Below are 27,005 nucleotides of genomic sequence, written 5' to 3'. Positions count from 1 at the left end.
CAAAGACTTGGTGATGATAAAGTAGATAGCTGGTGGTCTGTTTGGGTGTCAGCAGCCTTTTAGAACACTCATCTGCTCAGTACTGGGTAAATCTGGGCGGTGATGAAGGGCATAGGGACTCATGCTTCTAATGCATACCCTTGAGATAGCTTGTCTGGGGAGGCTATACGCTGATTCATACTTGTGTGTTCTGTAGCTTTCAGGCTCTAGGTTCCCCTAGATGGCACCATCAAGCAGCTGCTGTGCTCATGTCCTAGGATGAGCGTCAGGAGTAGCATTGAATTAGTTTCTTTTTGCCTCCGAAAAAAGAAGTCACAGATCAGTAGTTTTAACTCTGAATTCTGTTCAAGCTGGTAGTGTTCCAGGAACTGATTGTGAAAGGTCAATTCCCCATTTACATGGGGTTTTGAGACAGCAGCTGTAATTGCAGAGCCTCTAGACTTGGATGTAGATGCTAGCAGCTATCTCACAAAGCAAAATGATGCTACTGAATGCCCTTTTATTAATTAGGTTGGGGGAAAAACATAGTGAGGAAAATCTCTCCCAGGTCTCCTTGTTGCAGGGCACTGATATCTTAGGTTTAAGGGAAGAAGACTTGGCCAGGTAGGTGGAGCTCTGTAAAACAAATTCCTAGTTGGATTGACAGCAAAGCAGTAAAAACAACTTCTGTGTGCACTATAGCACTAGAAAGCTATTAGCAGCTCCTATTTGGGCACATAAAAGCCACCTGAATCCAGGGAGAACATAAATCTGTGGAACAAGCAACCTGGGACCCTTGGAGATGCTTCTGCAATGCTCAGAACACTGTGAGCAGAACAGAGTTTAAAAATGAAAAACAAACTTAGTGTTATCTGCAAGTAGTAATTATCTGCAAGTAGTAACTGTGATAGATAGCTCTGGAGGGTCCTGGAATGGAGGACTGGAGTGGCTGCAGAGACTGAACTAATCTATATGCAGAGGGACTTCATTTAAAGTATTCATATATCTCTTAATATCTCGTGGTTGGTGGTACAGAAACCACATCCCAGACACAGCCAGTGAACATCCAAAACATGTGTAATAAATCAGTGTTCTAATAGTGTCTCCAGTTTGTTGGCATGAGCTTGGAGCCTTACCTGTTTGTAGTTTGGTCCTGGCACCTTTATGGTAGGGGTGCTTACTGACTTCTGATCCTGTGAGCTGCAAAGAGGTGATGGCTTTATTGTGCCTCTGGAATCCAAAAGCTTGATGGACTACTGGGGTACATGGTTTGAATATCGCTACCATAATTCTGATTTGCCTGGAAGAATTATCAGGGCTGGCAGATAGTGATGAAACCTCCCCAGCTTCCTTCTGGCCACTTGACAGGGAATGGAAATACACATCTGTTCAGCTCTGATGGTTAACATGATCTTTAATTTTCTTTGCAGTAAAACGATTTAAAGAACCAAAAGAAGAGAGGCGTCCCTGGAGGATATGGTAAGATTTTAAATTTGGATGTTAAAAAGCCCATGTACCTCCAGTATTTCTTCTACCAACAATCTTCATGGCTCTGTGACTATTCTATTGGTATTTAGTCTTTAAATAAAATGCTCTGCTGCTACTTCCCAAGACAAATTTCCTAAAGCAGCTGGTACTCCCTAGAAGTAAATTCCCTCCCTAGCTCCTCTAAGAAAGCTTGGTTTCACTGAAAGTGGTTGATCCAAGAGGTTATGGTCCTCTCAGATCTGCTAACACAGCTGCACATGGGCTGTCTTTCAGACCAGGTCAAGTTTTGGTCTTAAATTCAATTAAACAGATAATTACATCTGATAGGTTGAAGAATCATATGTACAGCCAGGCTGGCTTGCCAGTGTTAGCAAAGAAAAGCCTCTGTCCCCTGGCTTTGGTTCTTCCCTTAAAGTAATTTGGAAATGAATGGACTTCCCTTCTTGGGTATCAGAAATGCTTCTTAAAGGAAAACGGGCCTATGCCCAGCCTTTGTTTGGCTGGCCTCTGCTGATGCTCTAGGAAACAGATCTTGCTTTTTTCTTTCCAGGTTTTATGATACCTCCAAGCAAGCAATTGGTGCCCTCTTCATCCACTTTGCCAATATTTTTCTGTCTGATCTCACTGAGGAGGACCCTTGCTCTCTGTAAGTACCAAAGGCACTTCCATTCACATCCCACATCTTGAAAAAGAGGGAGGAAACCAACCGGAGATGTTTGGTTTCTACCATATATGGCTGGCTATTTAAAGTACTGGATGGATACTAGAGAAGTATTCTTTGCTCAGTGTGGTTGAAGGCCCTTATCCAGCCTGGATAAAAAAGCTCCAAGAAAAACGATGTTTTTTCTTGAAACTTCAGTTTTACCTACCACATGCATTCATGTTGTCCTATTTTGGGGCTATTTAAATTAGGCTTGGAATTTAACAGAAATGTATCTTTACTCCAGACCAGACAATTTGCAGCTACAATTCATTTCAGAACTAGGTAAAGTTGATTTTTGTGTATCCCCTTTGAACTCCAAAATGCTGCTCAAAACTTCCTGGCCTGTCTCCTTTGTTTATGTTAGAATGCTGCACTTCAGTGTGTTTCTTTAAACAGCCACAAGTTTGGCTGGGACTAAATGTAACCTCTAAAATGATTCATGATTGCTTTTAAACTGATGTTGTTTGAAAACAACCCCGTTTATGCTTATGCTGTGCCCTTCAGTTTCTCCTAACGTGCTTGCCATTTTCCTGGTCTGCCTGCCTTGAATACTGAACTGGGCAGACCTCTGAAATCCTGCCCTTGGGCTCTGCTGCTCCTACGCTGTGCATCCTGCCCAGTATAAACTGCTGGAGTCCCCTGTTTTATTGGGAGTGCTCTGGGAACTCTAAGAAGCTAGTTTGGGAAATCTTAATGCCTTTTCTTTAAATCAAAAGCAGATTGTTTTTTTGGTTTTGTTTTGGTTTTTTTTTTCCCAATATCTTTATTCAGAAGTGATATCAAGCTAGGGAAAGGAAGCATTTTTTCCTGTGCTTGGTGGTGTTTTCACACTGTAGAAGTATCTGACCTATCGCTGCAGAACAAGATTCTAATAGCACAAAATTGGCCAAAAACATATGAGAGATTTTTCTGTGAGGCTCATTAAAATACTGAGCCCTGGATTAGAGATTGAATTTTGCAATCCCAAGAAGGCTCCTGCAGATCTCCTGTCTCTCGCACACTTTCCAGTGAGGCTTAAACCTCCAAAGCTGCAGAGCAAGTTCATCAGTCCCGAATCTCCTGATGGGGATGGATTTTGCTGATGGACCTGCAGCAGAAACCCTAAACTGGAGGCTTTCCAGGACCCTAGGCTGTTGAGCCAGGGTTTGTTACCTCTCCTAAATTCTTCTGCCTCTTGCTTTGCTTCCCTGCTCATATAGCATTTTACACCTGCTATACGGAAGTGAGTTTTAGCCTTTCCTGTGGAGCATTTATGTTGTCCAACAAGTTTCAGTTTTCTGGTATAGAATTCTGAAAATGTTTTAGAATCATTAACATTGGAAAGACCACTGAGATCATTTAATCCAACTGCCAACCTATCACCTGCATACCTACTAAACCATATCTCTCAGTACCATATCTACTCTTTTGTTGAACACCTCTAGGGATGGTGACTCCACTGCCTCCCTGGGCAGCCTGTGCCAATAACTCATCACTCTTTCTGAGAGTAAACTTTTCCTAATATCCAACTTGAGTCTCCACTGGTGTAATTTAAGGCCACTGTACCTGTGTAGTTATGCTTCTATGAAACTTTGGTTTTAATTTAAGAACAAAAGGTGTTGTAAATGGAACCCTCTCTTTTTTAGGGAGTAAACCCTAAGCTACAGTAACTCAAGTAGTATTTAATGCTGTGTGAATAAATGAGTGGTGCCAGGGAGATGGTGGAGCCTCCTTCCACTGCCGATCAGGCTCTTAAGCTGGTAAGGCTATTGGTAAATTCAGTAACGTTGGCAAGGAAGGAAAGCTTGGACCACTAAGTAAGGATTTGAAAATCATAGTTTTTGATAGATTTCCATATTTTGAAGATACATAGTGAAGCTTGTGTCATATAGACTTGAACACATACAACTTGAATTTGCATTTGGAAGCCTCACAAAGAGACCTTTTCCTCTGTTCCTAGCTACCTTATTAATTTCATCCTCGATGCTACACTGGGGATGCTGCTGATTTGGCTTGGTGTGAAGGTGGTCTCCTGGGCTGTGCAGCGTCAGAAGTACACATATCTTGTCTTTGGAGAATATGGTACGTGTCTACAGCTCTGCACAAAGGTGACTTGTTTTTTCTCTTCTGTGAAAGAAGAAAATGGCTGGCTAAGGGGAAAAACATGGACTATTCTATTCTATTAATTAAAAACATGGACTATTCTATTCTATTCTATTACACATGAACTTCTACTTCTGTTATCTGTCAATAATCAGCACTACTGAATCATTAAGGCTGGGGGGGGGGAAGAGACACTAAGATCATCTAGTCCAATCATCAACCCATCCCTGCCATGCCCTTAGTGCCACATCTGCCCTTCTCCTGAACACCCCCAGGGGTGGTGATTCCACCACATCCCCAGGCAACCTGTTCTAATGCCTCACCACTCTTCCCGAGAAGAAATTTTTCCTGTTATCCAACCTGAACCTACCCTGAATGTTAATTGTGTTATATTTTGGGGGCATCGCTACGTTGTGGTAACTGCTGTTGTGTTAGTCATGCTTGGGCACAGAAGATTGGTGATAAAAGTTTGAACATGTCCTGAGGTATAAGATCCCACGACGACGATATGACAAATTATGGGTTTGGATGTCATAGTGGTTTTCTGTAGGGCTCTGTTGTGGGGGTTTTGTTATTGACTTCCTCCAGCCTCTTCTTGAAATGTGCAGTTCTTTCAGTTGTCTTGAGCTATGGTAGGCATAGACAGACCAACAAAACTGGGTTATCAAATGACATGTTTTCCCCAAATTACGTTTTAAAACGTAATTTTTTCATTTAAAAAAAAAAAAAAAACCTCTTAAAAGTGCACGTAAGCTTGTCAGCCTCTGCTTTGGTTCCTGTTTCAAGAAAAGCCTTTCTCCAAAAGTCCCACTAGAGGGTAGCACTTCTCTTCAGAAGGAGGAGAGCAGTGCTTCTCCGCTTCTCTGCAGTGAAGGCAGGAGTTAACCCATTAGGCTATTTTGTGTTAGTCTTTTTATTTAGGAAGTACACATTCACACGAATAACTTTAAGTCTTTATGTCATTAAGTCTATTCTAAGGGTAGTGATGTTCCTCTGTATTCTTTGAAGCTGGTGAAACTTAGACCAAAGTGGAATTAGTGTGGAGACAACACTGAATTCTGAGTTTTAGCTGAGACTTCTTTGGTGCATAAGAGAGGGAGTGCTACACCTCCCTGAATAGGTTTCAGCACAAGGTGGAGGGGGTGGTTGGGTTTGTGAGGTGACTTGTGGCTAAAGCAGAGAGTAGTTTTAAAGGCTGCGGTGTTCTAAAGTCATTCAAATGAGGCAGCAGAGGAATAAATATTCCTGGTTCAGGCATTGGTGCATTGTCACTTTATGAGCAGTGAGTACTCGAAGCCCAACTGCAGTCATCCCAGAGCACTGCTACACATGCCACGTCTGCAGCTGAATGGAAGCAAGAAAATGTTAATGCATATTGACAGCTTTAGCCTTGCAGAGCAGTAATGAACTTCTTGAGCTGAAGTTTCTGTAGACTGAGCCAACCTTTGAGGAGGGAAACAACTTGCTCCTCCAAGGAAATCTTGATTTTGTTAACAAAAATGTTTCTGCTGCTGTTTGAATTTAGTTTTTGAACTGGTGATTAAATCTCATCCACCCAGCACCATTCTTGGCCAGAACCACTGTGATGGAAAAGTCAAATGGTAGTCAAATGGCACGTCAAATGAAATCTTGCTGCAGAGCTAAGAACTCTATCCTCATCTCTGCTGTTAAGTAACCTCCAGAGTGATTTGGAAGATGCTGGCAAACTCTCCACAGTTTAATACAAGCTTCAGATTCAGTTTCTGGACTAATTGATGTACCAGACTTGCATTGTTTTCTTCAGTTATCCTGAAGAGCAAAAGTTTCTCCTGCTGTTCTGCAGAGGAAGGTGGGCTGTATACCACATAAACACCAAATCCATGATGCAGACAGAACCTACACTGTTCTCTCAGGCAACCAGCTGTCCAGAACTGACTGTTTAAAATAGATTATTCTCATATTTCCAGAAAGAAGTGGGAGACACCCATTCTGAGATCAGTCTCTTGCGTCTTAGCCAGAGACTGCTGAGGCCAGAAGTGACCTGTTTTTAGCTAGTGGAGAGTCAAAAGTTCCTATACCTTTATGCTCCCCCATCTTTGCCCAGAAGCTCTTTGGATTGTCTTTAAGCATAGGAAGGTAAATTTGGAAAGGCTGCTGGCTCTTCTGGAGGTGCTTGGCTCCTGAGAATGAAGACTAGCAAAGTTCACTCTTCATGCTGGTTCAAGTAGGTTTTGAAAAATGGTGGTTGATAAACTTCAGCCTCCAAACTTCAAGTCCTTCAGCCTCTTCCCAGTTCTTGTGGCTATAAGAGGCTTGCTGGGGGGAAACCTCTTGATGGCTGCAGCATCCCTGCACTGTGTGTGTACCAACTCAAATATTGAAGTACTTCTAAAATAATACTTTAAGGAAACAAACTCTGTCAACTCATATTAAGGCATTTTTGCAGTGAGTGAGTCAAATGCTGAAGAGCAGCATCATGAAATGGTGAGAAGAAGTGGATATCTTGGCTTGAAAAGTTATTCAGGGAGGCAGGCTTATATAGGAGCATGGCTGTGGTCGCTAACTGTTCTGTTTGATGCCTTGTGTTCATTTGCTGTCCAGAAATGGAAAGCCGCTTTGCTTGGAGCCCTCTGAAGTCTGTTTAATGGTCTGTTGAACTCCACTGGTCAAACTCAGTTACAGCAGAATGTGCTTTGTGCCAGCTGCTGAGTTTAACTGAGGACCTGTGTAGGCTGCTTTTGGCCCTGCTGCGATGGCCTACAAAATTTCCATAGTAAATATTCCCATGAACCGAAGCAGCCAAGGGAGCTGGCTGCTAATGATTGAGGAAATACTGCTGAAAATAGCTCTACCTTAGGGGACTGTTTTGTCCTTAGCATGCAATTCAGATGCTTTACCAATATTTCTTGCTTTCTGTACATAGCATCGAGAATCACACAGATACTTTTGTCCTGGAGGTACAATTTAAATATTCTTCACTGAGTTCCTATCGACTTTCCCCATCCCCACCATCTAACCCAATACAACTTTCAGTATTTTCAAAAGCTCACTTTTCCTCAGCCTCCCTGAACTCTCTGCTCTGGCTATGGTTAAATATTTTCCCACCTGCTCAGTACATGTATAGTCCCTGGAAGCCTACAAATAAAGCTGTCTGGCACTAACACGTGGACCTTGACAGCTTGGTACATTAGACAGCTTGGATTAAAATTAATCCTGTTGTATGGTAACAAGTCAAATACCTCAAGGAGTGCTGCTTTTGCTCTGTAAGCAGTTGGGCTCCCACGCACAAGCAGAACATGAGCTGTGTCTGTGAGGTTGCTGCAGGCACTGGGATCCTAGGTCTGTTTTAAAGGGGTGATGCTGATGGTGGGATAGGGTGCTGGAGGAGAATGGTCAAAATGCAAAGCGTGCATCCTTTCCACTAGGACTTGCAGGGCAAAGATTTGTCCTTGGTGCAGGGAGCCACTCAAAGGGAGCATGATGTGGCTTTCTGTAGCATATCTGCAGAGATCTTTTGTGCCTGTTCTGTTCCTTACATAGAAAGGGAAGTTTTGCTTGCAGCAGAGGGAGGGCATTGAATTGGTTTCTGCCTCCAAGGAGCAAACTAGGTTTTGTTGATTGGCTATCCTGTATGGCAGAAACAGCTTTGGAGGCACTCACCCAAATTTGCTAGTGGAAACACCTGATACAAAATCATAGTGGTCTTTCCAACCATAATGAATCTAAGATCATCTAGTCCAGCTGTCAACCCATCACCACCATATCAGGAGAATCTCTCAGATCCATGGACTGAGGGATTTCTGGGCAGTGCTTGGCTCACTGAAGACGTTAAGTGGCATCTAAGGATACTCCTGGCCTGACTTTCTCCATCCCCGCCATCTAACCCAATGCTGGCTGTAGGAAGCCAGCATCTAAATGAGCACCCTTCTGTCACTGGGATACCTGGATGCTGGAGAATAACTGCGCAGACACCCTGTGATCTTTCTGCTAGGTAATGGCAGTAAAGGCATGTAATTCTGTGGTTTGGGATGCATTCCTGTACGGAAACATCCCATGTTCTGGAAACAAAGCTTGGAGTCTTAAGAGGAGAACAAGGTTCCAAGACAGTAGCAGCTTGAGGCTGCTGAAGGTGATAGAGCAGATGGCCACATCTGACCCATAGGTCTGCAGGTCTCTTTGCAAATGTTTCTGTTGTTTAATCTGGGCTATTAGAAACTCTTACTGCAGAAGAGATATGCAGCTGCTGCTTTAGGTGATGCAGGAAGGATCGGATTGAGAAGCTGGATATTTGATGCTCCAGAGGTGGAGGCACCTCTGACAAGGTGAGGTCTGGTGGGTAGTAAGGAAAAAGAAGGGTTTTTTTAAGACTGAGAGTGAGGGAGGAATGATTTAGGTGAGGAAAGCATTAAAGATAGGGGTGAATCTGCCCCATGCTGGATTAGGCAGCAGACTGTTTCTCCTACTGTGTGCATCTCAGCCATGTTAGCCAAAGCTTATCTGAATGATGAAGGGTTAGGGCTGTTAGGTGCACAGTATGCAGAAGTAAGATCTATAGCTGCTTGTGATAATGAATGGTAGTGACCTATTGCCAAAAGGGTGTGAGGGAGCAGGCATTTTGGAGGTATCTCCAGCTTGCTGATGCTTTTGGAGAGGGCTGAAACATCGGAGAGAAGTGTGCTGCAGGTATCACTGCTACCACTGTGGGACAGCTGACTTGCAAAGCTGTGCTGTCAGCCTCTGTTTCCCCATGGGGGATTGACCACAACAGCTGATGACACGGAGCAAAAGGCAAAGAGTTCAGGAGGGAGACCATGGGTATGTTTGTTTTCCTGTTGTGTCTGTGTGTGCTCTGATAGATGATGGTAGCCTAAGGGCTTATGAAAGGATTGGTTGGTCTGGGGATGTCAGGCAAAAAGCCCCACTAGGCTCAGCCAGTGCTGAAGAAGAGTAGATACCAGAACTTATCAGGAGAGGCTCCAGGAGCAGTAAAACCTCTTTGACCCCAGCCTTTAACTGCAGACTGCCAACGATGCTGCACAGACCACCCATCCAGCTGCTGCCTGCCAGGGAGTGCAGATGTGTGCTTTCCAAAATCCTCAGTGCTGGTTGCATTTGCATGTAACCTTCCCAGCTCCTTCTCCATGTAGTTCCTGCTGGTCTGGCTCTCAGCATCTTGAAACCACAGCTTCCACTTCCTTCTCTCCCCTCTTCAGTTGTGGCTCGGGCAGTTACAAAGCTGGAATGCAAGGTGATCACGTGGAGCTCTCTGGCATAGAGAGACAAGCTGGATGCCTCTGTTCTTAGCAGTGGCTTTGCAAATATTTTGGTACATTGCTAACAAATAACAGGAAGGACGAACATGCACGCAGATCTGTTTTTGCACTCCCTGCTGAGCAAATTCTCCCAGCGCTGGACTTGGTAAGACAGCAGCTCTTAGTAAATCCTGGCCCGTGCTGCTGGTTTCTGTGACCAAAGGTATGCATGATGATTTGGATTGATGTTTGCAAACTACTTGTGTGGGCTTCCCTTGCTGTGTCTCAGCAGCACCATGCAGAGAAAAGCTGGGCAGAGCTCCCTGTCTGTTGCCATCCAAAAGCAGCTTGAACATCTTGCACAGATGCAATTCCAAGTTCTGGCCCAATTCCTCTGGAAGTAAAGTCTGCCAGCGATTATCTTTGTCTTTGGATGGTAAGAGGAAGTGCTGCATTTTTTCCTAAGCCAGATACAGCAGCTCAGTTTTGCAGGCCCAAGGTATTCTGATGACCTGGGAAAATGATAACTTGCCAGGAGGGTACTTTCAGATGGCTGAAGCAAGCATATGTAATAGATACAGTGCCATTATCACTGCTAGCAATACAAATATGCTTTTTTATTATTACTTGGTAAGTACTTCATTGGAAGCATTCATATTTAATTAGCATTGATTTTTTTTTTTTTTTTTTTTTTTTTTTTTTTTTTTTAGTGTGTTGCTGTAAAACCTAGGGGGATGGAGCCACTGTCTCTTGCTCAGACAGTGTCACATAACCATTTGTTCACTCAATCAGCAAAAGCATAATCTAGTTGAGGACTGAAAGCTTTTGTCTTACATTGAAATCAGTGACCAGAAACTTTTGGAAATTAGGCAGGTAAGATTTGGCAGGGGAGTAGCTTGGAGGTGTAGAAAAGGATCTGTTGTGCAGTGCTTTGTTTTGGGGGTTGGAGTGGATTTTAATTCAGGAAAGATTATCAGTCTGAAACTCTGGTCCATATGGAACAGGTTTTTTGTGAACTGTTCCTATGAGCTTATTATTCCATAGAAAGTAATGGGGAGGAAAAAATGGTGATGGGGTGAAACTTTTCTTTATAGAATACTCTAGGTTTGCTAAGGTGAAGAGAAATGAAGTCTGTGATACCTTGGCAAGAGGGGCAAACCAAGCTACTAATGTTCCGAAAGCAATGCTTGCTTGTAAGGAGCCATTTGAAAGCTCAGGATTCTCAGCAGCTTAGAATTCTAGAGTCACTAAAGTTGAAAAAGACTGCTACGATTATCTAGTCCAAGTGTCAACCCATCACCACCGTGCCCACTAAACAGAGTCCATACACACAAGCTCTATATGAAGGTATACAGTGATCTGTGCTTTCAGATGGGGTACTGGCCACTTCGTACAAACAGGGTTTCTTCCCCTTATCCTTGTATTTATTTAGCTCAAAACAGCTCAGTACCATAGGCTGGATACCTGCAATGCCTGTTGGTAGCTGAAGGAGGAGGAAAAGATGCATCCGTAAGGCTCTGTACATTCAGGGCTCTCCCCAAGAGGAGGAGAATGTTTCCCAAACCAAGATCCATCTGTTTAGCTAATCTCCTTGAAGTTACTGGGAATGTTTCTTTCAGCTTTCAGTGGTTCTTGAGTATATGAGGGCTGCTGGATAAGCATTGGGCAGAGCCTGGGCTGTCTCTCTCCCCATATGCATAAGGTGAACGTGAGCATTGTAGGACACATGTCAAGCCTGAGGTCATTTACCTGCAAGGCTGTCTTGTCCTGTGTCTATGAACTGTGCTCTTCTTCCAGGTGACCCTCCGCAAGCTGCTGCTTGGATTGGCCAGTGTATCCTCTACCTGCTGATTATGGCTGTGGAGAAGACCCTGATTAGCCTTGTCCTGCTGATCCCTGGTTGGACAAAGGTAGGCTCCTAAGCTGTATTTTATTTTCGTAGGTACAGCTGTTGTGTTTTTTTTCTTGTCATTTTTGCCCTGTTAATGGTCCACATCATCATAGGTCTTTAATCCTTCTGAGTTGTTGACAGCTCTCTGTGATAATTAGCTATTACTGAAGTTTGAGGAAACATGACTTTCATAACAGCTTGGCTTGTGATATGTTCTCCTGCTTGTCAAGAACTAGTGGAATATGATTTTTCTTCAGTTTTCTGTTCTCAGAAGAATAAAATGGGCTGGACTGATTGGTGGCTGAGCTACTTCAGTTCTGCCAGGGGGTTTCCACATTATCTTGTTAAGTCAATACAAATTGTGGTCTTGTGCCTAAACTAGGGAAACTGTTAGATTGTTCCAAATTGACCCCTATAGAGTACTGCCCTACCCTTCTCCTTATACTTTTGTATGGTAACCAGGGGGACATTAGTCTGTTGGGATTGTTTTAATTAAAAAAACATACATTCTTTTGGGAATTGTAGCCTTTTTTATGGAGGAAGGTAGGCATTGTGGGTAATTCACTGGTACAAAAGGTATTTAAGGAATTAAGGGGCCATCCCAGTACTGAGTGCATTTGCACTTGGTGCCTTGTACCCAAAAGGGCTGATGTGACCTAATTGCAGTGTTACTTGCAGCAGTCTGGGAGCGTTTATCTGTTCCTGGTTAGAGCTTCTCTTTCGAATGTAGCAGCCTACAGTGCTCTGACTTGGCTGTGAGTATTGATCTGGCACATGGCTGTGCAAATATGTTGGCTGTATTTTGCAGATAGGCTCAAGAAGCCAAGAACAGTCCTACCAGCTGTTGTCGCAGGTAGTTAAAGTCTATCTTCACTCATTTTATTGCTGAAAACAAAACACTTGGCAGCTGGGCTAAAGAAATAGCCTAAGCCATCTCAAAGAGCTCTGCTAAAGCAAGGTATGCAGGGCCCTAGATAGGACATAGCTTAAGAATGCATCCTGTTTGCAGCAAACAGCTATTTGAGTAATGCTTCTAAATACTTTTTCTTCTCTGCAGCTTCAGCAGATCCTCCTGAGTTACATCCCAAACCCCCAGCTGGAACTCATCCTGGTCATGCTAGTTGTGCCTTTTATTGTAAATGTAAGTGATGCCATGGCAAGTACAAAATGGGGTGGTTTGGAAATGGGTCCTTTCCAATGGGAAGAATGTACAGGATGTGGCTTGGCAGCCTTGAGTAATCGAAGTGGATGGACAAGGTAAAGGGGAGTGGAAGCAAAGATCTTTGCTACAAGCACAAATCTGTATCTGCTGCCTACCAAGGGCTCTGCTCCTAACCCCCAGTCCCTTGTCCAAGCTGCTGTATGGCTGATTGTTTACTTTTTTGAGGACACTTGAAACACATCAGCTGGGAACTGGGTCTAAACAGCAATGCTGTAGGAACAAAGGTGCTCCAAAGCCTGTTGAAGTTCTTATAGGAATGGCTTTTCAGTGGGAACTTGCTGTGCTTTCAATTGCAAATAAAAGTGGAGAAAGGGTGTATGAGAAGAGAGGTGTAAAAGACAAGATAATTCAGTGGACTTTCAGGGCAAATAAGTCCTCTTACTGTGATCCATCACAAGAAAGCTGTCCTTGATCAAGGGAGCTTTTTTTTTTTTAGTGTACTGTAGCTGAGGAATGAAAAAACAACTTTGCATCCTGTGTATATGCCAAGTAAAGAGTCCCTACAGACAGCACAAAGCTGCAAAAGTCTCAAGCGTCTTATTTGTACTCCAACCTTGAAGAGAAAAAACAATGCTATTTCTTGCTTATATTCACCAAGGCTACTAGAGGGGCCAAAAAAGCATGCTTTCAGCAGAAATACAGGCTAGTTTCCCATTAGAGTCATGATCTGGTTGTCCCAGGAGTACATAAGTCCCATTGAAGTGCATGGCAGATCTCTCTTCAAGTGTAGTGACATGTATTTGGTATGAGGGCACTGGTTTGACAATGTGCTGTGCTTTTTTTTTTTTGTTGTTTTTTGTTTTTTTGCAGTGTAACATGGGTAGAAAGCACTGTTAAAACAAGAGGCTTGGGTCCTTTTGACAGGTGTTGGGTATTGTCAGCAGTAGACCTTCTGCCAGACATGGTCTTTGTCCATCTGCATCATTTAAAGCTGTGATGTCACCGAGACTTAAATTTGCAAGCAGTCATGGGAACATGAACAGAAGTGCTAAAGCTCTTGCAATGGATGCAGTGATGGGGGCTGAGGAGCAGCAGTTCTAAGTTAAAGATACTATAAAGTAACTTATTCTGTATCAGCCATCTGTCTAGATTGGTTCGGACTGCCCAAAACTAGTGATATTCAAACTCATATTGCAAACTTAGTTTAGCAAAAGCTGTTTTCTAGTTTTCTGGATTCTATGCAGTGTTTTACTAACAGATCAATTACTATCCTGATATGGCAAGTGAGAAAAAGATCTTAGCATTGAGATCTCCCTGAAAAAGGGGTGAACTTTTATACTTGCAATAGATGGAGTGTTGGCAAGGATGGGTTTACCTGCCTGTGCTATTCCAACCTCTTTTCCCAACCTCACCCCATGGTGCACTTGCTTGAAACTCTGGTTCTTAAAGTGGCTGATGCAGGCAGAACAAGTGAATGAATATGGGATGCCATTGGCTCAGTGATTCATTCTGGAAGAAACTTGGTCTGTTGTGATCTGTTTTCACTTGGTCTCCAGTGAAAAGGGAATCCTCAGAATTTGTGAGGGAGAGACCTTAGCAACTTGTCTCATCCACCCTAAGAGATACACTTAACACAGGATTAATTTGGATATTGGGCTGCTGGAAGATGGAGGTTTGGAGGATCCAAAAAGTGAAGAAAGAAGTAGCTTGGCTTGCATGACTTTATATTTTGGTCTCTGCAGTCTATTCATGAAACTCCTTTCTCCCCAAGGCCGTTATGTTCTGGGTTGTGGACAGCTTGATCATGAGGAAACACAAGCAGAAAGATATGTTGAACATCAATGGATCCACAGAGACCCCACAAGCTAGGAGGAGTGAGGAATCTCGGGTAAGACCAAAGATGTTCTAAGTCAAAGACCAAATTGTGCACTTGGGTATGGCTTTTGTTTTATCAGAACTATGCAGTGTGCCATCATGTTGCACCTGGACTGATGTTTGGTGAATATGGGGGTGACCTTGGAAGTCCAAATAACTTCTGATGCTTATAGCTGAGGTCACAGAGGTTCCCTGGGAGGATTTGATGTAGTATCACAATCTATAAAGTAGTGCTGAAATACTGCTCTCTAGGATGACAGCATCTTGAGGGGAGGGGATCACAAGAGTGGCAGGCTGAAGCTGGTGGGCACATCTGCCCTAGTACTATCAACTTTGCTATTAGTAATTTTAGTTGATCTTGGTTCAAATCTTGCTTTCCTGGCTGCAATTAGTCTCCTTTTTTGGGGGGTGTGGGGGGGGAGGGGAAGCACAAGGCCCAGCTAGGAATCCTGTTTTTTTTGTCAGTATTTTGAATTATTCAATCTAATAATGGTCTCGTAGCTGCAGAATGCTGTGTTTTGCATCATCTGAGCCTGACTACTGAAGTTAAGGAGACTGGGGTGGGTGGGAGTGGAATGCTCCAGTATCAGCATGCTTTGTTCCTGTAGTTAATGACACCTGGACTGCCAGGCAGGTACTGCCCGAGTTTCCCATCAGATTTCTTGCAGAAGCCACAACCTGATTCACTGGGTCGAATTCCCTTCCTTCCCCTTGGCTCCCAGCCCTTGTTTGAATGCGGAGTGCCTGACTCCAGGTATCAGGAGACGCTGTGATTGTATCCTGCAGCTCACTGGCAAGAGTTAAGGTTAAATCACTTCTGGCAGTCATAGGCTGGCTCCTGGAATAGCTGAGGGATTTAGGACGGACAGAAATAACACTGAGAAAGCAAGAGGTATTTTACAGAGTAACTCTGTTCTTGTAACTGGCCATCATGCTCATTAGTACTATCAATACTGCACTGTATGCATAGGTAGTGGTGTTCAGAGGTGTTCTTGATGGCTTGAGGGTTCAGGAGGCAGGAAGGGCAGGCAGATGCAAGCAAGTGAGACAAATGAATCATTCTTCTTGGCCCAACATCCAGATAAACAGCTGTGGCTTGGCTAGATTACTGAGAACACGTGAGCAATATTTCCCAGGGAGTTTCCTGAGCTGTGGGGCATCCTGAAGAAATCTGTATTGATCTGGAGAGGGAAGAGGAGCTGAGCAGTACCAAGATGTCTTAATAGTTGTACACTGAAGCTAAGGGCTGCTGCCTAGGACATAAAGGTGAACTAACTCTAGACACTGTGCCCTGGTTATAGCACAGTCCTGGTTGCTTGATGTGTTCTACAGTGGTGCTTCCTGGGCAGGCCTCCAATCTAGCTCCACTCAAAATATAAAACTGATGGTGAATATCTGCTTTACTGATTAGATGTGCTGGAGTGTTCCTGAGGTTTAAATTCAGCTAATATTATGCTGCCTCCTTGCTCTTGTTTTGACTAGACAGCAACTCAGATGCTACAAGCTCTTTTCCAACCTGTTGCGACCTAAGCTTGGGTCACTTAACCTCACAGATGTTATCATAAGCTTCAGGCTGGTGTAGACACACAGATGGTGTTGAAGTTACTGGATCTCCATAAAGATGGAGTTGTCTCCTCCCTCACTCCATTGGAGGGGACAAGTGTTCTATGCCCTCTTGCTCAGTTTTTGGATAACCTAAAAAGAAGATACCTGTTAATCTCTGCAAGCTGGAAAGCTTCTTCTGATAGCTTCACATAGGTAGGGCGCTTCATGTGGTGGATATGGACTTCTGCAGGCTGAATCTTTCTGTCAGTGTCCTTTTCATATCCACCAAGTATTTGGCTCCTTTTCTCATGAGAACTCGCTCTGAAACCTTCTGTGTGCAATCTGTCTGTCCGCCTTGAAACTGTCTGATCCATCACCACAGTTTAGATACTAAGGTGGTAGGTTTGTACCTGGAACTGTCTGTAGGGACTGCTCAGATAAGCTCCTGTGTCTCCAGCACTATACAAATAACTTGGGTAGGGAAGGATGTTAATTAAAAGAAGAGTCAGAAACATGAGTGATCTTTTTTTCCCAATTCTGCTTCTTGGCATCGGGCCTTGAAGTAGACTCCTGCTTTGTCACTTTTTAATTTTATGCTATTAAATACAGTGTTGGATGGTTGAGTGCTGCAGCTGGGTCAGCTGGGATTTAGGCTCAAAATCAGAAAATGAGGGTTTTTAGGGCTTGTTTTGGTTAAGCTTTCTCCATGTGAACAGGTTATTCTTCCTTCCCTGCTGCCTACCTAGACAGGAGGAGAGAGAGAGCTGAGAAGCATCTCTGTACAGGGCAGGGCCAGGGCTGGCTGGGGCTAATGTGTCCTGTGGTTTATCAGGGTTCATCAGCACTGTCTAGCAGCAGGCGCCAACAGCTCCCCATCATGCTGCCTTCTTGAATTTCAGCCCTCTGCCTATCTCACCAGTAGTGTCATTATTTTCACTTGAACTTGCAGTTTCTCTGGAAAAGAAGGGGGAGGAAGGAAAGGAGTGGTCTGAAGTTAACCTGCTAAAAAACTATACTCAGCACTTACTATAGGGATAGCAGCAATAACAACAGGTTGGATATTAGGCAAAACTTACTTTCAGAGTAGTAGTGCATTGGAACAGGCTGCCCAGCAAGGTGGAGGAGTCACTGTCCCTGGAGGTGTTCAAGAAGAGAGTAGATCAGGCACTGAGGGATGTGATTTAGCAGGCATGGTGGGGATGGGTTGATGGTTGGACTAGATGAGCTTAGTGATCTTTTCCAACCTTAATGATTCTATGAGATGTTGGTTTTGTCCTTGGCAGTTCAGATGAGCAATAAGAGGAAACCTAGCTATTCTGCCACTGATGTTTGCTGACTCCACAGCTGTAATGCAAACCAAATAAATGCCCATCTCCTGGGTTTCAAAGCTCTTCTGTGAGCCATTGATGTGCCACTGGGCCTTTGTTTATAATGAAACTGCTGTGATGCTTAGGAATAGGACAAGGAGTAATGGCTTGAAATTTGAATGTAGGATGTTCCATGTGCAGGTGCAGAAGAACTTCTTCATAGTAAGGGTGATGGAGCACTGGCTCAGGCTGCCCAGAGAGGTTGTGGAGTCTCCTTCTATGGAGATACTCAAGGTCTGGATGCCTACCTGTGTGACCTATTGTAGGGAACCTGCTTTGGCAGGAGAGTTAAATTCAATCTCTTGAGGTCCTTTCCAACCCCTGCAGTTCTGTGATTTATTTTCTTTTTCATATTGAAACTCTGCTTTTCAGTTTTAGCACAGAAGAATTTCACTCTTGCTTCCAAGTCAGCCTTAAATCTTCCCTCTGTCACACGTGTCCTACCTTGGTAAATATTCAGTCCATTTCTGCCTTTGTGTGTGATGGATAGGGAACTTCAGAGTGTCTGTCCGAATCTGGTGCTATTCAGGGTAGGGAAGTGCATTCATCTGCTTGGCCCTGATTTCTGCTTTGCTTGTGTCCTGCCCTTGACCTGTGTCTCTTTTCCCTTGTTCTTGTAAGCGTTGATAAACTTCAGATCTTATCAGTGGTTTCTTTGTTTTCATCACTTAGGAAAACAAGTCAGTTTTAATAATGTTGTATTTGATCTTTTTGGACTTGTTTTAGTTTTTTCCTCAGGGAATAAGTGAGCTGCTTCTTCTTCTTTTCTCCTCTCTTTGAAGGCTTGCACTTTCAGAAGCAAATTACAGCAATGTTTGGTCTAGTAACAGTGGTACTTCTCAAAGTATTTGCAGAGAAACTGGAGGTTAGTTTAAGGTTGAGAGGGAAGCTAACGTACTACACGGACCTGCCTTTGGTTCTCACGGAGTTCAGCACCAATTCTAATCCCTTCCATAGGGATTATAACTTCTGGCAAATTTGCTAGATTGAAGGCGATGGTGAATGGTGATACCTCTACTGCTTGCTTTAAGAGTTGAAGAGCACTCCAAGAGCAAGTTTGACTTGCTAATTGGTTAGCTGAGCTGATCTTTTTTAATAGCTCAAGGTGAAATGGAGTGCCTGCTCATTAGGGGAAAGTTGAATGAAGATAGGTATGGTCTCTGGTAGGAGACTGTCCCACCTGTCAGTCCTACTGAGGTATGGGAACTCACCTAAACTCAGATGTGGGAGGAAGGTAGGATGGTTCCTGTCTCTACATGTAACTGGTAGTTTCAGACAAAATTCCATGTCTTGCATGGAAACAGCCCTTGAGCTTCTCTGTTTTCAACTCATTCTCCTGGCGTGGGGAGGAATGTGTGAAGTATTTGGGGGCTGAGTGGAACAGCAGCACATTGTCCTGAGACTGGGAAGCTACGGTCCATTTCCAGCTGTACCACTGATCTGTTGTGATTTTGACCTGGAAACATCTGTAGAGGAAGTTCCTTGACCAAGCTGTGCTGAAACATCCCAAACAATTCTGTCTGGGCAAAAAAATGAGGGCCTGTACCATGGCTCTCATAGCAGTGAGGTGCTTTCTCATGATGAAGCTCACCATGGAGCTATGGAAGGGTTACTGGAGGACTGTTGGCTTGAGTGCCTTTGTATGAGCTCTAGAGCAGGCAGATAGCAGCCCAAAGGGGTCTGGATGCACAGCCCTTTCTACGTCAGCCATGGCTGGCTGTGAGAAGGTCTGAGTTTACAGCATGAAACCCACCTAAATAATCAGTTCATTAGACTCCAAAGATGATCTGGTTCAGCCTGTCAGAGTTCAGTGATTTTTTTTTTTATTTTTTTATTTTTTTTTTATATAATGCTATGTGTAATTAATCACCCATTTTTTTTCAGGTCCTCCAGCATCATAATATTTATATGCCAAACAGGAAATCTTCACTTGGAAGAGATGGAAACTTTCCTGTGATGTCTTGAACAAAAAAAGAATGGGGTTGTGTAGGTTAACTTAAGGGGATGGAGGGGAATGAGATCTTAATCTGATCTATTGCTATCCTTTGAGTATCTGATGTGCTGCTGTGAGGATAACAAAATCAGACGGAGTGTGTGTGAGACTGGGGAGAATGTTTTGTTCTGTGGCTGTTCGGCTTCTTTGAAGTCATTGACTCATTGCAGTTTGTTTTTCCTGTTTAGTTGCTTTGTTGCTGTGGTGACTGGCTTGGTGATGCTGTCTTAAATAAACAAGTGGAGGATATGTTCATTCACAACTGTGTCTGGAGATGGCCATGAATAAGGCTGTACTCCCGCTCTGGTTGTGGCGTTTTCACCAAGGAATGCTGGGCTCTGGGTCTAGTTGAGCTGATGGTGGGCCTGTTGGGCTGAAAGCTTATCAGCTGTTCTGTAATTGGTGTCTTGAAGGTGGAAGGGTTTTGTGGGATGGACACAAGGCTTCACATTTCAGTGGTTCCAGTTGCATCACAAATTGATGAGGCACTGGAACAGGCTGCCCAGGGAGGTGGTGGAGTCACCATCTCTGGAGGTGTTGGGGGGGGGAAAAAAAAGGTAGGTATGATACTGAGGTTTTAATGGACATGGTAGGGATGGGTTGATGATTGGACTAGATGATCTTAGTTGCTTTTCCAGCCTTTATGGTTCTGTGAATTTAGGGTCAGATGGGGCTGAGACTTGAGTTTTGACTTCTTTTTCATTTGGCACAGGGGAGAGTGCTTATTGGCTCTTTTTCCCCTTATTGGCCATAAACTAATGATGCTGACTGGGTGTTGTGAGGCAAATGGAGGAGAGGGGAGGGACTTCTGACATCACTCATCTAGAGAAAAAAAACCAAAAGCCCTCAGCTGTGCTGCTAAACTTGTGCCCATCTATAGCATAGAGTTAGACCCTGAGTGTCAAAGACTTGGTCGTGCTACTGATGCGGGGGGTCACTGCTGAGCAGAAACCCTTGGCTCCTAGCTGATGCTGGAGTGACTGCACATCATCTGTGCTTAGATCTTGCTACTGCTGGGGCTAAAGGCAGTAGGGCTGCTTTTGCTCAAAGCTGAGCTTTAAAGGAGTCAGATGGGGTTGAACAAACAATCTGTCAAGCTGTAAATAGAATCACAGAATACTACCCATGCAAACAGTTTGTCCGTCCAGCCTGCTGGCTGGCATTAGGTTGCAGCTCTTCTGTGGGGCTCTGCAGCCATAGCCTGAGTAAAATTTAGCCTTTTTCCTCTTCCAGATGATATGGCTGGAGGATGTCCCATCAGGATGGTTCTGTCTGCATCGAGCGAATGCTCCGGGCCGGTGGCAGCCACTTAGCTCAGAACTGCCTCTTGATAGCTTCAAGTCTGAGGTTAGCAGCTGAAAGCATAGGTGTTCTGGAGGCAACGGGCAGCCTTGTGGTTGTGCAGCAAAGTGTTCTTATCAAGGGAGCTACTGGTGGGAGGTGTTGATGCTCTGTTCTGGCTTCTACAGTTCAGACTCTGCTGGGTAGAAATAAGAAGGTGCCAGGCTAGCTCAGCAATTCTGAGCCTGCTGACTGTGGCTGAAGCAGCCCTGAGCTCTGCTTGTTTCCCTGTCTGAGCTTTAGAGATCACAAGCAGCTGGGGGCCTGGGAAAATGTCTCTTTGTTACAGCTGTTTGCAAATTGTGGCCTAGTTTTTGTGCATCTCCTCAGAGGCTGCAGCCTGGCCTTAATGTGAATGTTTGTGAATCCTGTCCCCTGGTGAACAGAGCTTTCAGCTGCCTGTTCCACTCCCAAGAGGGCTTGTGGGGTACCAGAGCATCTGTGTTTGGATCCATATGTTCCTGGCTGTCTTTGGAATGGTCAAGGTGACCTTAAGACCTCCCTGCTCTGCAAGATCTAACCCCATTGGCAGTAGATCCTTTTATGTGCTTGACCCCTCTAGCAGTCCCTTGCTAGGGGATAGTGCCTGTGGTATTAACACGAGAGAACAAAATTTCAGCTGCCATCTGACTGAGGACTCTGATTCCATGAGCATCTGTCTGTTCTCCTCACCAGGTGCTGCTCTCTCCAGACATGGATTTTGACCAGTCTGAAAGTGACCAGGATATCTCAGGACTCCAGGGAACAAACCAGAAGATGAAGCAGCCCAGCTACCACGTGGTCATCTGACAGCACTGAGACAAGGGAGGTGGAGGAAGGAAGCAGTACTGTGATTCCTGAGCTGGCTGAGGAAGGATGCAGAATGCAGCTGATCCCTGGGGATCTGTGGAGCCCTGCCTCATGTACGCCTCTCCTTCTGCAGTTATCTCTTCGGGATGGTGTCCGTGCAGCCTGTATCTAAGCAGTATCTGCTTTATCTACCCAACCCTACCATAGGCACATTGCAGGCATGTTGAGGTTAGGGTAAGGATGTGTGCTTCCTCTGGCTGGCCAGCTGGGTGTAACTTTGTCAGGCTAGAGACTGAAATCAAAAAGTTCTCTTCTTTTTATAGAAAAATCCTATACTGTCTGAACTGTAACACTTTTATATGCACAGATGCTCTACAGAACTGGTTTGTGATTATATATTTAAATGCCTTGAATTGGGAAGATTGTCTCAGTGGATCTGATGCGTTTGGTTTTTTTTTTTTTTTTTTACTGTTTTATAAGGAATGCAATAAATATTTGACTTAAAACTGCTTCATATGTGAATTATTTTGCAGTGCCTTGTTTTGTGAGACACTAGCCCTGCCAAAAGGAAGGGGATGAGCTGTTGGGTCATCCCAGATCCTGGCATCTTCTGTTATAGGTTAGAAGTTCCTATTCTTTCTTGTTAACAGGCTCTGATAATCTACAAACAGCAAAAATGCAAAACATTCTGCAGCTCTTAGAGGAGAGAACAGCTGCTTAATGTGCTTGCAGACAGCTGTGCTGAAACTCAGAGTCCAACAGAACATGGTCTGATTCGGGTCTGAGCAGGTATACCTAGGCAAGCTTCGCATACTGTAGAAGTCTCAAGAAATGTTGGGCAGGAGTTATTTTGATGTTTTTTGGGTGGGATTGGTTTTTTGTGGGTCTTCTATCCCTTCTGTTTTCATAGAAAAACTGTTCCTTAATTGGGCACGCAGATAAAGGGTTTGGATTTTCTGACTTTAGAGGGCTCTAGTCCTTTAAAAACAAAGCTGAGAGGATGTGAATTTCCTCGGGTAGCTGTTCTTTCCAACTTCAAAGCAGTTCAGAAGTGTTAGATGCAAATAAGTCTTGCATGCCTCTGAGTGAACTGGACATGCTTGGCTACACTTGCAGCTGTGTAGCCCTATGATGTATTTCTAGAAGTTAAGTCCCTTTTTGTTTGTTCTTTATTTAACGGTCAAAATCCTACTTGTGCTGGCATGCCAAATGGCCGTTGGAACAAATGACACACAGCTCTCTGAACAGCTCATTTATACTGCTTCATGACATCACTCGTTGCCAAACAAGCAGAAGTTGAGGAGTCCTCTGCTGGTGAGGGCTGAAGCAACCCCTGTGCTGCTAAAGATCTTGAGTAAAAAGAGTTGAAAACAGCTTTCTGTTAGAGACTTGCCTAGGTGAAATGGTATTTCAATTTTCTTCTTGCTGTAAGCTGTGTAATGTGATACTATGCAAAAGTACAGTCCTTGTTCTAAAATGGAAGGTGAGTGATCTGATCTCAGTTGGGGAATAAACCTGGTGGTGCTCAGTGCTGGGTGAGGTGGTTCACAGTGGGCCATCATAATCACTAGGAAAAAACCTTCTTACTTTGAGGGGGACAGAACCTCAGAACAGGCTGCCAAGAGAGGTGGGAGAGTCTCCTTCACTGGAGATACTGAAAACAGTCACTTCCACTGTGCTCTGGTGTGATTGCTCAGCCTTTGTATCTGAGCAGTTTGCGATCATAAACCACATCGATGCAAAGGAAAGTGCTCTGTGACACTCGTGAAGATGAGAACAGATGTGTGCTTGTCATGCACTTAGCACAATGTTTTACCTGGGGCATCTCTGGGTTATCAAAAAGGGGTGTAAAGATGAAGCCTGGACAATCCTGAGGGAGGAAAAGCATTAACACCCCTTTTTTTAGCTATTGGAACAGGTTGCCCAGAGATGTGGTGGATGCACTGTCCTTGGAGATAGATGTTTAAGGTTAGGCTGGTCAGGCTCTGGGCAATCTGATTGAGCTATAGGTATCCCTGCTTATTGGAGGGGAGTTGGATTAAATGGCCTTTATGGAGGTCCCTTCCAACTCATGATTCTATGGAAGCTGAATCATGAAGTTTTTAGTCCATGACCTGCTTTTGTCCAGTGATCTTGGACCAGCAAGAACATGAACTCTCTTAACTTCAGAGTGGTTCTTTCAGTCATCTGGTAGCATAAGTTTGTCCAGGAGCATGAAACATACCTACCCTTAGCTTCAAAGTGCATTTCATCTTTGGTAAATGAGAACTTCATGGTAGCGTTCACTGTAAAATGTTTATTGTGAAATGGATAACTGGAACCTTAAGGAGAACTTGAGTACATTGCTCCAGGTGCTTCACATGGTTGGGCAGCTGGACTTGATCATTATTCTTTTCAGACCCTGAAAGAAATATGTTTTCTTGGCTGGGGAGGAGGACCAATGATGCACCTGAAGCGTTAGCAATACATGTGTCTGTATATACATACCTATGTACAGGAGAGATGAGAGCTAACCAAATGGCTCCCACTAGCAATACACTTCAACAGCAAAATGTGGGGGGAGAGTGAAAATATTATTGTGAGGACTGCACGAGGACACCCACCATCTAGAAGTTTGCTGTCACTACCCTCATCCTGTGCTAGAGGAACGGGATGTTATTTTGCAATGGATGAGGTGATGTTCCTACTGTCTTCTTGGGTAGAGAAGTCAACCTCACGGACTCTCCTTTTATTCCTGTCTTGTGAGCATACTGTGAAGTCTCTTTAGTTATTGTGTGATCAGAACTGCCAAAGGTCTTGCCTTTGCTTCTCCTTGCGGGAGAGCTGTTTTCCAAGATAGCCAGGCTCAAAGCAGTAGTTTGGAAAAAAACATGGAGACAAAATCATGAGCCTTGGCAGACGTTTTGCACTGGCCAAGCTCTCTGGAATGACTTTGCAGAGCACAGTTCTAGTTGGTTGCACTGGGCTGTTTCCCTCTCCCCATAGAATACAGTGTAAAAAAAGCAACCGTGCTCACTACCTGCTCTGCTGCTGCAGTGCTAACTCAATGATCAAGCAACTAGAAAACAACTCCACCCAACCCAACTCCAGCAGCTGGAGCTCTGACAGCAGCAGTATGACTTTGTTCTTAAATATGCAAAAAATTAGTCAAAATTGAACCTATTTCTGTATGCCTCTGGCAACTTCTTATTTTTCTGCTCACACATGGATATCATTTAGCTCTGGAGATGCTTCCATTATCTACCCGCCTTCCTTCCTCTAGAAGAGGCAGAGCATGCATGAGTTCAATTTGGCCGCAAAGACTTGGACTTTGTGGTTGTCAGAGTCCTCTTTGGCCAAGTTCTCTACCAGGAAACTCCCCTGTGGCTTATGTATAGCATTATTCAGTGGTGCCTCATTTTAAAATAGACCACAGCTTTGCTGTTCGGGTTTGGAGGTTTCTCTGCAGAGCAGAACCACCTGCAGTGGGGGTGGCTGGCAAAACCTCCCCTAAGCTTCTGCTGCCAAATTCCTGCTGTGTACAAATTCCTGCAGGGCAAGGAAGGAGAAGCAGCCAGGGAAACTGGGATGAAATTTTTTGAAGATTTGGAATAAATAAATACTTCTCTGATTAGAAAAGCAGCTACAACTGTCCAGTCTAAAGTCAAAATTGAGACACTTCTTTGTAGGTTCACAAGCTATGGAGAGTGCATGTTCATTATCTTTCAGCAAATTTAAATCTCTGCAAAGCAGAAATGCTCTGCTCAAGGAAATGGGAGGTTTGCTGGAAGCTCACCATGGAACTTTGCTCCTCTCTGAGGGAGTAACAAATCAGGATGAAATCACGACATTTATAATGTCATTTAAATGGGACAGCTTGAGGAATGACTGCTGGCACCGATCCTATTTCTGCAGAGGACCACAGGTGCTTTTATGCATGCAGCCTGTACTCTAAGACAGCAATAAGCTCTATAAGGGTTTTCACCACTATATTAAGAGCCTGTAGTATTCAGGGCGCAGCATGTTTAGTGGCAAATCCAGACCCTATCCCAGCAGCCAAGAAATCAATACCTTGTTGTGGCCTTAAAGTTTTTATTTCTTTCTTACCTTTTTGATGCTAATGGCTCTCTGCAGATGAATATCCACCCATCTCTCCTCTCCCTCTTCTCTTCCCAGGGACCATGGCTGGAGCATGTACTCCACGTCACTTCCTTGCAAAGTATTTTCACCCAAGGTTGCCTCCCTAGATAGGCACTGTGATGTATGATTCACGCCTTTCATGGGTGACTCACAGACCCTGGGGTTATTGCACAGATCCCTGAATAAATTTAAGGCAGGCAGCTCTCTGCATTTATAGGACTGCTAGCCCCTTTCTCCCTCCTGACCCACTAGGAGAACACCAATCACAACTTTAACTGTATCCTCAATCCTTTCCTCCCACCTCCTTGTCTTCAGGAATATGATGAACCCTGTTCATCTAGCACGAATTAGAGACAGTGGATTTCCAAGGGCAACAAGACTTGGTTTCTTTGGCACCAAAAAGTATAGAAATATTCATAAATTGCCTATCTCTAGAGGCTTCAGAAGGGACCCGCTGTCACACATGCTGCTGCAATGCATTGCTATGATCAGTCTTAAAGGCTGTTTCTCGTCCCAGGGCTGGTCCCAGTGTCAAAAGGATGAGAAGCCAAATAGTCTTTATAGCTGCCATCAATCAGTTTGTCTGCGTTGTTTTTGGCAAACCAGCAGTCAACTTGCTGCTGGCCATTGTAGATCCTCCTTTGCTTCCACACAACAGGAACAAGCCTGCCCTTCACTTTCAGAGTGTTTGTAAGGTTTGGCTGTAATGCTTCGGTTTGGTTTTGGCCAACTTGCTGTTGATTTATGTTTAAAGATTCCCGAAGAAGTTTAACTTCATGGCTCAAGAACTGACCTGCAACACAATATAAAACACATCACTTTAATGGTTGCTTTGTGCCTACGTATAAGTGATTTTTTAAATAGGTTATATTTTGGTGGTTTTCAGAGTGCAGAGTTGTTTACAGCTTCTCTGCAATAGCAGGATGAGTCTAGGTCCTGAGATACTTTAATAAAACTTGTGAAGACAGAGATTAGAATAAGACCTTATTTCTTGTCCACTGACTGAGCTAAAGAGCTTCTTGATCTGCTAGTAGGTAGTAAGTTCCCCTCTGTAGGCCATGGTTACTAGAGGATGATAGCCCAAAGCCTATCAGCAAGTGGAAAGACTGTCTAGGCCTATAACACCAAGTTCTCCTCTCTAAACCTCTTAATCTCTTTTAGGCAGATGCAAAGGGCCTGAATCCAAAACTCCAAACTTGAAGGATCATCTCCTGCTCAGCCTGAGAGTGCCTGAACGTCATGGAAACTGGCTTCAGCCTTAGTTCTGTATATGTGTATGTCCATAAACATCACTTCTTGTCATCCAAAAGAGCCTAACTGTTCAGACATTCTCTGAACCTTCCTAAAGCCCAGCTGCTCTCAGAATGTGGGGATGGTTCATATTAAAAAAAATTGAAAGAAAAGGGTAACAAGAAATACTAATGTTTCTTAATCTCAATC

General features: G+C 44.0%; 2 protein-coding genes across 2 annotated transcripts in view; one reads left to right on the top strand and one right to left on the bottom strand.

Moving 5' to 3' along the window:
* LOC306958195 (store-operated calcium entry regulator STIMATE-like) overlaps nt 1-21,446 on the top strand; it is a gene marked incomplete at both ends in the record, with an annotated part of 31,008 nt that extends 9,562 nt beyond the window's left edge. The window contains 8 exons of the mRNA XM_079549629.1: nt 1,410-1,458; nt 2,018-2,113; nt 4,110-4,231; nt 11,281-11,393; nt 12,432-12,515; nt 14,308-14,424; nt 20,550-20,663; nt 21,333-21,446. Coding sequence (XP_079405755.1) covers nt 1,410-1,458; nt 2,018-2,113; nt 4,110-4,231; nt 11,281-11,393; nt 12,432-12,515; nt 14,308-14,424; nt 20,550-20,663; nt 21,333-21,446 — 809 coding nt within the window. The remainder of the gene's footprint in view (nt 1-1,409; nt 1,459-2,017; nt 2,114-4,109; nt 4,232-11,280; nt 11,394-12,431; nt 12,516-14,307; nt 14,425-20,549; nt 20,664-21,332) is intronic.
* A 4,613-nt stretch (nt 21,447-26,059) lies between these two features.
* ITIH5 (inter-alpha-trypsin inhibitor heavy chain 5) overlaps nt 26,060-27,005 on the bottom strand; it is a gene marked incomplete at both ends in the record, with an annotated part of 45,790 nt that continues 44,844 nt past the window's right edge. The window contains one exon of the mRNA XM_079549802.1: nt 26,060-26,358. Within this exon, the coding sequence (XP_079405928.1) occupies nt 26,060-26,358 (299 nt within the window). The remainder of the gene's footprint in view (nt 26,359-27,005) is intronic.

The sequence above is a fragment of the Tetrao urogallus genome (assembly GCF_951394365.1).
Source record: "Tetrao urogallus genome assembly, chromosome: 1".
NCBI classification, from domain to species: domain Eukaryota; kingdom Metazoa; phylum Chordata; class Aves; order Galliformes; family Phasianidae; genus Tetrao; species Tetrao urogallus.
Note: the sequence above shows the minus strand (reverse complement) of the source record. Positions and strands in the feature narration are given on the sequence as shown.